We start from the raw sequence: 12,731 nt of genomic DNA on the forward strand, positions 1-12,731 counted from the left end.
GTCAAATGCTGCATCTCATTAGGTCATACAAAAATAAAGAGGCTGCACCCGTGGAGCAGAGTGGTAAGCCGCAGTACTGCAGCCCAAGCTCTGCTCACAACCTGAGTTCGATCCTGGCAGAATGAGGCGCTGGGTTCAGGTAGGTTCAGGTAGAGTTCAGGTAGACTCAAGGTTGACTCAGCCTTCCATCCTTCTGAGGTCAGTAAAATGAGTACCCAGGTTCCTGGGAGTAAAGTGTAGATGACTGGGGAAGGCAATGGCAAACCACGGCCGTTTCCACACAGCTTACCTTATTCTGCAAAATAGAGAAATCTCGTGAGAAGACGCTGTTATCATGTCTTCTCGTGTGATAACAGTGTCTTCTTGCGTGATAATAGCGTCTTCTCGCGAGATTTTGCTATTTTGCTGAATAAGGTAAGCCGTGTGGAAACGGCCCACCCCGTAAAAAAGTCTGCCAAGAAAATGTCAGCGTCCCCCATGGGTCAGTAATGACTCGGTGCTTGCTGCCGGCCATGTGACCATTTTTGCCAAGGGCAATTTAAACTTTAAAAAATCCCCCCCCTTGTTCCAGCTGACCCAAAGTGACGTCATTGTGCGGTCTTGAGTTCCACCACTGAGTTCCACCATCTCGTTCCCCAGAAAAAAAGCCCTGAGTATTATTATTGTGACCAGAACTACAATCCAAGCAGGAATGTGTGTGTGGAAAAGTCTGGCATAGCAGTGACTGGTTACCTAGCAATATCTTATGTCTTCATGACTGTAACTACTTCTTTTTTACACCTTAGTTGTCATCACTATATGCCAACTTGAAAGTCCGGCAAATGACTACGACAAAGTAATCATATTCAAAATAATCATACACAGTTTTTGAAAAAAATATTGCCTCATATTAAAGAAAAAGGGGCTTGCCTTGACGTTCCCTGTGGTGTCATTCCTGTAGGAAGTCAAGCATTTTCATCTTTTTGTTAAAAAAAAAAGTTAATTCTGTGACCTCCTTCTTTAACTGGAAAATAACATTATTGTACCCTGAACTACTAAATCTCACAATTTGGATAACATTTCTTTCAAAATGGGTACTTTCTTACCTTCCCAATATTTAGCATAAACCAATCTGGCAGCTATTCAGATACGAAATAACAGTATCATCCCTTGAAATTGTTCTTTTCAGGTAAGGCAGAAGATGTAGTTTAGAAGCTCCTGTAAGATGGGTTTTTTGATAATGGTTAATCATAATATATCTGTATCCAAAACTGCTTCAGTTCTGAAACCAAAATCACATGTGCATTGTAAAGCACTGGAAGGTTGGAAGCAATTGTAAATCAGCCCTTTCCTCCATTGCCATCGGAAATGTAGCAAAAATGCATTTAATACTGCCTTTCTGTTTTCCACGTGTCACTGGCCAGCAGTGTAGAAAGTTTCCTTTTCCTTGCCCACAATTCCAGAATTTATAATTGTTGGTATAAGTTTGATGTCCAAGAGTCATCTCATACCCACTGCAGGCTGTTTCTGATCGCACAGCTATACAGCATCTTCAGTTTCTTTCCCTTCTTCTTTAGACAAAGTGTAGTTCCTCCCTATCCATTTTTCCAAAGACCACTGAGATGTTGCAGTGCTGACTGGACTAAATAGACCTTGGCCCAAATCAGCAAGGTTTTTCTGAAGCATAGGGCTAGTTTCCACATTGGAACAGCAATTCTTAAAATAGCCTCCTAAAAAAACTTGCTAGTGAACATGCTGTGGTAAAGTTCTGTCTTCCCTTAAACATGTATGTTGGCTTGCTTACTTGAGCCACCTGGATTGCTTTGTTGGCTATTCGTTGAATAAGGTTGGCACTTGAAGCGCCTCATTTGGGCCTACTCTCCTCCTCTGAGGACTGCCATAGGGTGGATGCCATTGTTGGTTTGTGTCCTCTAACCTATCAACTATATTGTTTTCAACAGTGCTTCCGTTTTTGCAGTTGTGTAGGAAAACCTTTTGCATCTCTCTACGCCCCACCCGCTCAACAGCAAGGACTTCCTCTAGCGCTGCCTTTCCTTTGCAGCCGTCAGAGTGTCCTGAGCAAAGGAGCTGAGCTGTGCACATCCTGTCAGAAGCAAGAGTGCTGAATCCAGAGCTACAGAAGTCCAGCTGACGAGGAGATCGGACTTGGGAAGACAGAATGGTGAGGTTAAACGTTTCCTGACTTAGGTCAAGAATGGGCATGGAGGGGGGATGGTCAAATTTTGTTCCGAACCCCGTGGCTGCGCCTTTGAAACAGTCTTTTTTAAATCAGATCAGTGTCTTTGCCACTTTCTCATGTATGACTGTTACCATGAAAACATTCAGGCCGGGATGATGTCCCTAGCTGCCGAGTCAGCCTCTGTTTTGGAGAGGCAGCTGTGGGGTTGGGCCAAGATGGAAGCCACATGCCGACAGTTGGCAAAGAGGTACTTCCTGTGTGGTATGGAAGTAGTGTTGCCAGATCAACATTTCAAAACGAAGGGACGCTCTGGATGGAGCGGTGTGGTATTGAAAACAAGGAGCAGTGGGTTTTAAATGATGGGAAGAAGGATTTAGGTTATGCACTCAGAGAAGAGATAGTAATGACACCATTCAGCAATGGACTAAACTTCATAAGGAGGACACAGAGTCGTTTTCTTTTGCAGGAGTATTCCAGAAAAGATTGGCCAACTGTTCAGTCTTGGGTGGTCTGTAAGTATAAGGCCGCCCGACTTAAGTCATGGGATTTTTCCAAGCAGATGACTGCATGGCAAGCAAGCTGTTGGGAGGGAATTTTGACATGTGGGTCAGAGGGCCCTGGGGTCCCTGAATATTGTTCAACAGTAGCAACACTACATTTTAGTCTGGTGCCTGCCGACCAAGACCAATCTGAACCTGACACTGTAAATATTTACTAACCCATGCTCCCTGATAAAAAAATATTCAGAAAAGTTTTTTAATGACCCTGACTAAACAGCAAGGCCTATAAATACCTGTCTAGTTATTTTCCAGAAACAATATTTCATGTGGGCAAGCATTTTGCAGCTGAAGCTTAAAAATCCAAGCAAAGCAACAAAATATAAATTCTAGAAGAGATTATACTTTTCCGTGGTCTTAATGACAATAAAATGGTCAGGGGCATGACATCCCTAAAGAGGAGAGGAAGAGGGTAAGACCCACATTCCTATTTTCATTGCAGTCCGATTCTCTGGTTGTATGTGATGTGGACCCAGAGCTGAAGGAGAAACTGAAGAAATTTCGGTTTCGGAAGGAGACGAACAATGCAGCTATAATGAGTGAGTTACCAACCTGCATAGCACCTTCCCCAGGTCCCCAGTTTTTCACGGGATGAAGCTAGACTTAGCCTGGCTTATGGCTCCTGTTACTGAAAGCCAAATGAACGGGTCCATGTATCAGAAGTGACAGCGTGAATTCAGTAAATGCAGATATCAAAAATAGTTAAGCACAAGGTGGAAACAAATCCTGATGCATTTTGAGCTGAAGCAGTCACTCTTCATCAGGTGATATTTTAAAAAGAAAAAGAAACGTAAGTACGGTAACAGAGTCTCTTTGAATTTGAGACGCCTAAGATGCATTCGCGAGAATCACCTTGGGGTCTGGGTACCTTCTAGTAGAGTGGATTTGATACTGATAGAACTTCTGTGGCTACTGATGCAGGCCAATGTGGGCTCCAGTTAAACATCACCAGGCCAATAAATGTGAAGTAGATGTGAAAAAATGTGGTTGCAACTCTTCTGACAATTAAGTGGCTTAGATCTCTCTGAAGTCAAGGTTGAGCCCTGAAACCTCTGGTCCCACCCTTTTCTAGCAATGGGGTGCTAGATGAGCTAAGGCAGAAGAAATCTGGGTTTCTAGGGTTCCAAATTTTCCTTAAAGATCAAGGTGAAAAAGCATTAACAGATTTTTGCCTTCTTTATCCTCAGTGAAAGTTGACAAAGACAAGCAACTGGTAGTGCTGGAGGAAGAATTTCAGGTAGGCAAAACTTTTGCTTCTATGTCACTCAACTTAAAATAGGGATAGATTTCAGGGTTTAAAAATACCCACGATTCAAATCCTCAGACTCATAAAATGTATGTTCACACTGGGGATAGTTGGGGATGTTGAAACAGCTCTGGAGTAACTGCAGCAGTGGCAGCTCCAAAGGGGCCGCTCAGCTCAGATCTGGGCTGTGCCAATGATGATGGCAGGAATAGATGCGCCCATCACCTCTTCTAGCTGCCGGTGGTGCAGGAAGAGATTACAGGTGGACTTATAACCCTCTTTGCCGAGAGAGGTCTGAGCTGCAGTGTGCCTAGTACTGCTGGGGTTCGGTTCAACTTACTCCTGGCTACCAAATGCCCAGGGGGCGCTTTCCTGATAAACTGAAGGGCTGGGCCAGTCCACCCTGATTCATACTGTTGAACTAACCTCAGGTTGCAGCAACACTGAGCCACATGAGGACCAAAAGTATTGCTCTGTGCACGGCTTTTTTTCTAGGAAAAGAGGTGGTGGAACTCTCAAGAGGGAAATGAGGGAGAAACACATGGAAGAAAAGTGCTGCTGCTTTCAAATGCCCCGCTGTTTTTTTCAGCTGAGGGAGTTCCTCCTCCCCCTCCCCTCAGCTGAAAAAAGCAAGTGGGCATTTGAAAGCGGTGTTGCTGTTTTCAAGGCCCGCAGGTTTTTTTTCGGCAGATGGAAGATCCCCCTCCCATCAGCTGAAAAGCGGCTGGCTTTGAAAGCAACACTTTTCTTGCCACTTGCAAGCAGAAAGAAAAGTGTTGCTCTTTGCCCAAAGCTAAAGAACTGGATGCCTTGGGCTGCGCACAGGAGGAAACAAGATCAGGGGGTGGGGACATCAGACATGTGATTACTTTCAAGAGGTGCCGGAACTCCATTCCACTGCATTCCTGCTGAAAAAAAGCCCTGGCTCTGTATATTCATTACAGAGTGCATGCAACAGCAAAGAGCTGGTGCACTGCAGAATGGTGCTTGTGGTACAAATGGCTATGGATGACTCACACAAATGACCTGGAGGGGAAACGAAGAAGCTCCAAGGTCAAGAAACACTCTCCTAGGATTCTGATGTGTTCATCAGTTAGATTCTAAGCACGAGAACCCTTGACACTTAACGATGGTCCTCTCTTCATTCATTTAGGCCATTGATAAGTTGCTTCTTCAGAGTATTCCACTGGGGTAACTGTGTCTGGCTGTTGTAGAAAAACAAAACAGAAGTCCAGCACACCTTAAAGACTAAGAACATTTATTCCAGTATGAACGTTCATGGGTCAGAGGACTGCTCGAAGCAGCTCACAAGTGAAAAGTCCGCCATAAAATCGTTAAAAACCCAACAAATAATCAATATGGAAAGCAGGCCTTTAAGAAACAAGCCAGGGCATAAAAACAGCATAAAACAAACATTGAGCAGTGCTGAGGCTATAGAAGCAGGCCATAAAGAAGCAGGCCATAAAGAACCTAACAGAAGTTAAAACATTATGTTAGAAGTCTGATTAAAAACAAATAATTTGGCCTGCTACCTAGAAGTCTGTAAATTAGGCACCAGATGAATTTCATGGGGAGTGCACAGTAAAAAGGAAGCTGAACCGTGTGGGAGGCAGCAGTCCTTCAGAGATCCAGCCTCCAGACTGTTAAGGATAAGAACCAGCGCTTTGAATTGTGCTCAGGAACAGATGGGAAGCCAGTGTAGACCCTTCAGCACAAGGGTAATGCGATCTCTGTCCCCAGTCTCTGACAAGTGTCTGTCCCCCTGCATTTGGGACTAATCTCTTTACACACAGTGGTTGAGATATCCATGAAGAATTCTGCAAAGCCAAAACCCACAAACGTTCTCATGAATGCAAATTGGGGACGTTACAGAGAACTGATGAAGTATTTCAAGAGAAAAAAATAATGGTCTGCACTAGAGACAAATGTAGCGTATGAACAACCTTCTCTGCCCACAGCCTTGTTGTAGTGGAAGAGTGGCTAAAATGCTAAGGACACACACACACACACACACAGAACAAGATACTGTCTTTTTCACAGGAGGAGGGACTGTTTCTTCAGCTTTCTCTTTCCTTCATGCTCTCTCTCTCTCTCTCTCTCTCACACACACACACACACAGAAAGAGAGAGTGTGTGTTTCTATCTCTCTTCACTTCTCCTAAGCACATGCCAAAGAATGAATTCCCAGTGCTCTGAGCAATTGCCTGGATCTGACATAAAGCGACATCACCTTTCCCCAAAAGAAATCACATCAACTCTTCCATTCCACATTCCTGCATTCTTGACATAAATTTTGCCAGTACGTTGGAAATTACGAGGCTGGGCTAAAAGCAAATTGAATTCCAGATCAAATTTAATATCTCAGGGGAGCAATGTGCTGATGGCGTCATTTGCTTTCATATTTAATTCAATACGTTATACAACCCCTTGTGCACATTTGTGAAATGTTAATCAAATAGCAATGTGGAATCTCTGGTTTGCTGCTCTTTAGCCCAGTAGAGACTGGGGTTGGGGGGGGGGGGAGGCTATGATGGAAGACCCCCTCCTCCCGCTTTCTTAAAATATCAGATGAGCTACTGGCAAGTTATACTCATCCAAATTGATGCTCATGCATTATCTTGCTGGTCTTTGGAGGGAGGGGGGCCATAAAGGAAGCCGAGTTTAATAATATTCTGGGCAGATCTGAGATGAGGCAGGGAACTGAAGCTTCTAAATGTTTATTTATTTTCATTATTTATGTGTTGCCTCAGAGCCATAATGCTGTTGAGGCAGTATACGAAGATAAAACTAATCAATCAACTGATATGGCCAGCTAGTTAAGTGACCCAGAGTGGTACTTGGCTAAAAACAGGTCATTTTGGACCACCGGGCCAAAACGTTCCTTGGCGCAGAATCCATAGTTCCTGGGGAGGGCTTCTTGTCATTCTGGGCCTATCAGGTTCTGGCGAGGAGCCCCCCCTTCACACTCCTACCCTAGCTTACCTTTTCTCTCCTGCCCATCTGCTGTTCTTACAACAGGGAAATGTTGGTCGGTGCATCGTGCCCATAGAGTTTGTGGTAATGTCACCCCTTGCCTCAGGTCAGCGCATCACCTGTGCCTCTGCTTGGCCCAGCCCACCCTTCCTGCCATTTAGAGAGCATCTGGAAACCTTGCTGTTTTCAGCAGCCTTCACCCTTCACCTGTTTCCTGCATGGATCTGTTGCACAGTGCCCTCAACTCAGCTGCAGCCAAGGAGGAGCACATGGCCTTGTGCGGGGAGGCTGTTGATCCTTTTCAGCCATCTTGTTTTGTCTGAAGTGGTTGCAAACTCTGTGTAATTCTTTGCATTTGCCAGTTCATTACATGGTGGCTGGCGCCTCCTCAGCTGCATCAAAGAGGATTAGATAATAAGCTAGTTCAGAGGGAAAGAACACACAGCCCCTCCTTTAGTGACACAGACATGGCAGCCCGAATAAGAGACACACACCCCCTCCTTCCTCTTCATATGCCCAGTTTCATACATAAGCTCATGCCGTTGTGGGCACCTCAAAGGTCCGACACAGGACACAGGACATAGCCAGCCTGCAGGGAGGAATAAAGCCACTGTATTCTCCCTCACTGCATTGTCAAGAGTGACAGACACACGCAGCATCTGGTTGCAGCTGCCTGGAATTAAAGAACCAGGTTTCCTAGAGCTGTGCAGAGTACCAGTCTTAAAAGGCAGAAACTGAAAGGATGCTCGTCTCCCTCCCTCACCTCCCAAGCGGTGCATGGCCGAAGAAGTTGAATCCCACAGTCAGCAGAAGAGAAACCAGGGGGGCGGGGCTGCAGCCAGTGGACAGAGAGTTGGACTTGGACAGGGGAAACTTGAGTTCAGATCCCTGGAGCTCCTGAGGTGGCCTCAGTCAAGCCATTATCTCTTAATTTACCTCACAGGATTGTGGTGGTTATAAGAATAAAACTGACAACTCTTTTTAGGCATCCCTAAATTCTTTGGAGGAAGATGGATAAAATGTTATGAATAAAGTAATAAAACAATGGAGGGGTTTAAAATTATGCATTTAAAAAAAATAAATATGGATATAAAACATTTGCTTCTAGAATCCAGTGTTCAGAAAGCAAATAATTCCTCATGCAAGACACTCAGCTTTTGCAAGCAAAATCAAGTCGGAGCACTATGCAAACTTCTTTGTTCAGCATACCTTTAACTACAGACAATATATTCCCTTTTTCAGGTTTCCCAGTTCTTACAATATAAGCTAGGGCCTGTTTCCTCTCCCCTATCCCACCCCAAATTTCAGTTCAATGTTTTCAAAGTTCTTTGTTATGTGTGTGTGTGTTGCATAGCAGGACAGTGAAATCATCGCCCCTTTCCTTATCCAGACCCTAAACGATCTCTCCCAGTGGTTCCCAAACTTTTTGAGAAAGAGAACCCATTTTTAACATCAAAACAATTTTGTGGACCTCTCCACACGACAGTAGTTGTACTATCCATATCTGTTGATTGAGAAAATACGTAATGACAAAAAGGTCAAAGTGACAGTGCTTAGTATTACTAGGAATACCTGGACCCCTTGCAGTAATTCTGCAGCCCCCCGCCCCCTCCCCCCCAGGTTGGGAACCACTGGCCTGTTCTTCTGATCTTCTCCCACAGGACATCTCTCCAGAGGAGCTGAGAAGTGAGCTACCGGAACGCCAGCCTCGATATCCTTATGCTGATGGGAGAGGAAATGTATCTATTAGCCCCAAATTTAATTTCCATACCTATAGCCACAGCCATCCCGTTATCCCAACTGCTGCCTTGGTTTTAAGTTTAAGCAACTCTTGATTAGTAACAAGAGTTGCCAGCTCTGGGTTTGGAAATTTCTGGAGATTTTGGTGTGGAGTTTGGGGGATGCGGGGAGTTTAGCAGGGAAGTGACGCCGTTTTCTCCGGAGGAACTGTTCTGGGTGGTCTGGAGGTCACTTGTCATTCCTGCAGAACTCCAGGCCCCACCTGGAAGTTGGCAACCCTGTTGGCAGCTAAGGAGTCATCTTTTGAACTGAGTCAAGGCTGAAAGTCCAGTCTTGGTGGTCCCACCCCCCCAGTTTACAAACACAGGAGACTCTCTCACCTCTGGGATCCTTTGCACGTGTGTGTCTCCCCAACAGAGCCCTGGATCTCTTTCAGCTGGGGAAATGGCACAGGGCGGAAAGCTGACACCCCTTCTGCAGAGGCACTGTCGTTCTGAGCTTAGGTGGGCACTGCACATTCAGGAGCCGAGGAGAACCCACCCACCACCCACATGAGACATTCATTGGACCAGAGGTGACCCAGATACAACCTGTGTACTCCCTAATGTGTGAAGAGGTGACTTCTCTCATTCATGTCTTACGGTTTTAGGTTTCCTCTGAAGAAACAAAAAAATCCCCAAGTAATATAACCTAAGCATTCACCTAAACACCTAACGTGAGTGTTGGCCCACCATCGACTGGCAGCTCTTTGTACCCCATATATACACATACCTTCTGCCCAGCTCCGCAGCTTGTGGTGCTTCCTTGACTGGGGGTCTTACATTTGTGGTCTACAGCTATAAATACCTCCATGATGATGGTCGGATCTCCTACCCTCTCTGCTTCATCTTCTCCAGCCCAGTCGGTGAGAACCATTGAATTTCTAATCAGAGTTTGATCCAGAATGCCTCAATGCTGATCCCAGATTTGGGGGTGGGGTCATCTTTGGTGCATGGGGAGGACAGATGTGATGCTTTGAAGGAGCCTGCAGTGCTGGACCAGGGCACATTTTGCCCTGAAAATCTCAACACTACATGATTTGGGCCTGACACAAGCTTGATGCTTGCTGAGGAAAAGACGTTCAGCCATGCTACTTTGCATTTGAACCTGGCTGCTACTCATGAAAGCAGCTACTCGGCATGTGGAGCAGCTTTGCGCAGGCAGCAGCCCCCTTTGAACAAGATACCGTGTGAGTGCCAAGTCCCTCAGGGGAGCGCCTTCCCCTCCTCAGCCTCAGGACCTTATCAGACTGTCAGTTGATATAGCAATTCAGAAATAATTGCTAGGAGTGTGAGCTGAAAATTCCCCATTCAGACCTCACCTCTGCCATGAACTCAATAAGTGCCCTTAGAGGCAGGCCTCCGCGTTTCAGCCTCCCCTCCAGAACGTGGGGGTCATAATACCAGTGTAACCTACTGAGCTGTTCTGATGATTCTAAGGAGACAGTGGCTATAAAGCACTTTGAATGATTTGAAGTGCTCTGTAAATGCTCAGCATTAAATGCTCCTCATTTATTGTGGCGCTTTCCCTCAAGGAAGTGGCTGTTCTTGTGCAGGTAATGCATTCTCCCACCATTCAGAAAGCAATATAGATCTAGGGTCTGGATGAGCTAGGTCCCAAGCCCCACCCTTGTTGCTTGGCCTTAAGAAAAAATCATTTTCTCTCCATCTCGGTTCTCTGGAAACGACACCACCCATTGCCAAGCACTTTGAACTGAGCGCTGTCAAGATTATGAATGTGAATAGTAAATAAGGCAGCAACTCTCCTCTCCTTTTTTCCAGGATGCAAGCCAGAACAGCAGATGATGTATGCTGGGAGCAAGAATCGGCTGGTGCAGGTGGCTGAGCTCACCAAGGTATTCCAGATCCGCCTTTGCACCTGTGGTCCTGCCCTTAGTCCCTCTCCAAGTGTCATATAACTGCCGAGACTCTTTGTCTCACTTCCGCTGCTTCTCTCCTGTACCTAGTTTGCCAGATTGCCACCCAGAGCAATGCATTCCTTCAAACTCTGCAGATGAGGTAGTTACGGCTTCTCTCACTCATTTCTTCTTCCATCATCTCCCTCCATTTGTCATCAGTCAGGGAAGCACAAAGTCTTACAGTGCAGTTGGGGAGGGGAGCTGATGAAAGATGGGACACACAGGGAGAAGAGGCAGTGATCTTGATTCCAGCTTGCTTGCCGTGTTTAAGTGTCCATACCCATTTGCTGGGTGGCTAGCTCGCAATGCTGAATGTACTTCTCTTCACTGTCACCTCTGCATCTGTACCCTGGGGTCAACGGACACCCCAGCTTTCCTTCCATATTTTTTTCTCAACCCCATTTGTTTGCAGTCTTCAAAAGCCACTCCCCAGGGGTCCTTTCTAAAGGGCCACCATACGTTTCTTAGCTCAAGAGAAATGCTGCATTTCCAGAACACGCACACACATTCTTCTAGCAGCTGCACAGCTGTCCTGGAATGGGCACTAATGATCCCAATACTTCCCTTACTCGCGATGTTTTGAACCAGCAATTCTATTGCTGCATGAGGCACGCAGCAGCATCTGGCCCTCTCTCGCCCGTCAGCTCGGTCTTTTCAGCCCTCCTCCTCAGCCAGCAGTTTCTGGCAGCCTCTGTCCCTCTGAAGCTTCTCCTTGTTTCTAGAAATCAGTATCAACATAATGTGAACCACACAGCCTAGGGAAGAGGAGAGCTAATGGATGGGAGTAAACACATCCCAGTTCCCTGTTAACATGATGTCTACATCCCCCATCCCTCTTCCTCTGCTCCCTGGAAAAAGTAGGGCTGGATGACTGTCTCTGTTAGCAGCCTGGGTAACTGTCTCCACCTTATTCCTGTTTCCCTTCTTCCAGGTCTTTGAGATCCGGACCACAGAAGATCTGACAGAGCAGTGGCTGAGGGAGCACCTGGCCTTTTTTCGCTAACGGGGGGAGATAATGCTGGGCCTTCAGCTGCATTCCTGAGCTGAGATTCCATCTCCCCTCCTCCTCACCGTGGAGGCTGCACCAAAGGGTGGGTGTACTTGGGACATGCAGAAATGTCCTGCACGCCCCACCAACACTGCTGGAGTTTGCTGAGTGAATTAAAAATGAAATAAAGCTTTTGCACCCAGACCCTCCTTCCCTATTGCTAAGGGTAGTGTAATTGTGTCTATTTTCTCTTCCTCATGTCTTGTTTGTGAGATTCCCTGTAGGCCATCCTTCCTCACTAGGTGGGGCCCACTGTATTTACAGGTGGAGTTTCAACTACATGAATGGGAAATCAATTATTTCTGCATAACCAACAAGAACATTTATAATCCCTTGCTTTAAGTCACTTCTGTGTATTTTAGCTTCTGCAAATGGTTAGCACCAGAAGTGTTTACATTGAATAAATACCGTTATTTTTAACTGCACTCCAAAGTGGCTTTTATCCACTTATAACAATCCACTATTTTAAAATAAACAGTCAAGTTACCCCATCACCACAATGAAGTACCCTGCCAAGATTATTAAGACTCCTACCCCCCACAATCACTTATGCCTGACGAGGGTCATAACTAGAGATGGGCACGAACCGAAATACGAACCAAAATTAAGCACCAACCGGACCAGTTTGTGGTTCGCGAACCACGGTTTGTCAGATCCCATTTCTAATGAACTGCCACGAACTTTTAGGCTGGTTCGCTTGGTTCAGATTTTGGTTCATCACTGCAGACAGCCTGGTGCCAATCAATCAGTTTCCTAGGCAACAGGGGATGGACTTCCTGCAGACCTTATGCTGACCTGGAAGTGACCTTCTGCTGGCCCGGATGTGACTGTTTTCAGACCCAGAAGTGACGTTTTCATGAAACAAACAAATCGGTTCGCGAACCAGGGGCAGGTTCATGAAAGTTCGTGGTTCTTTCCGGTTCGTGCCCATCTCTAGTCATAACAGCCTTGGAAAATCTGCGAACGAGAGGGGAATCTTGGCTGTGCAAAACAGGGTTGATAAGATGGAGGGAGCTTGGAAACAAGACTTT

The 12,731-nt window shown here is 45.9% G+C and overlaps 1 protein-coding gene across 1 annotated transcript; it reads left to right on the top strand.

Annotated features, from left to right (window-relative positions):
* The first annotated feature begins 2,023 nt into the window (after positions 1–2,023).
* On the top strand, positions 2,024–11,844 carry GMFG (glia maturation factor gamma). Its single transcript, XM_054999425.1, has 7 exons — positions 2,024–2,161; positions 3,179–3,275; positions 3,924–3,973; positions 8,617–8,666; positions 9,517–9,599; positions 10,516–10,589; positions 11,584–11,844. Exons 1-7 carry the CDS (start codon positions 2,159–2,161, stop codon positions 11,653–11,655), a joined length of 429 nt encoding a protein of 142 aa, XP_054855400.1. The 5' UTR covers positions 2,024–2,158; the 3' UTR covers positions 11,656–11,844.
* Positions 11,845–12,731: the final 887 nt, after the last annotated feature.

The sequence above is a fragment of the Eublepharis macularius genome, chromosome 15 (assembly GCF_028583425.1).
Source record: "Eublepharis macularius isolate TG4126 chromosome 15, MPM_Emac_v1.0, whole genome shotgun sequence".
Classification (NCBI taxonomy): Eukaryota; Metazoa; Chordata; class Lepidosauria; order Squamata; family Eublepharidae; genus Eublepharis; species Eublepharis macularius.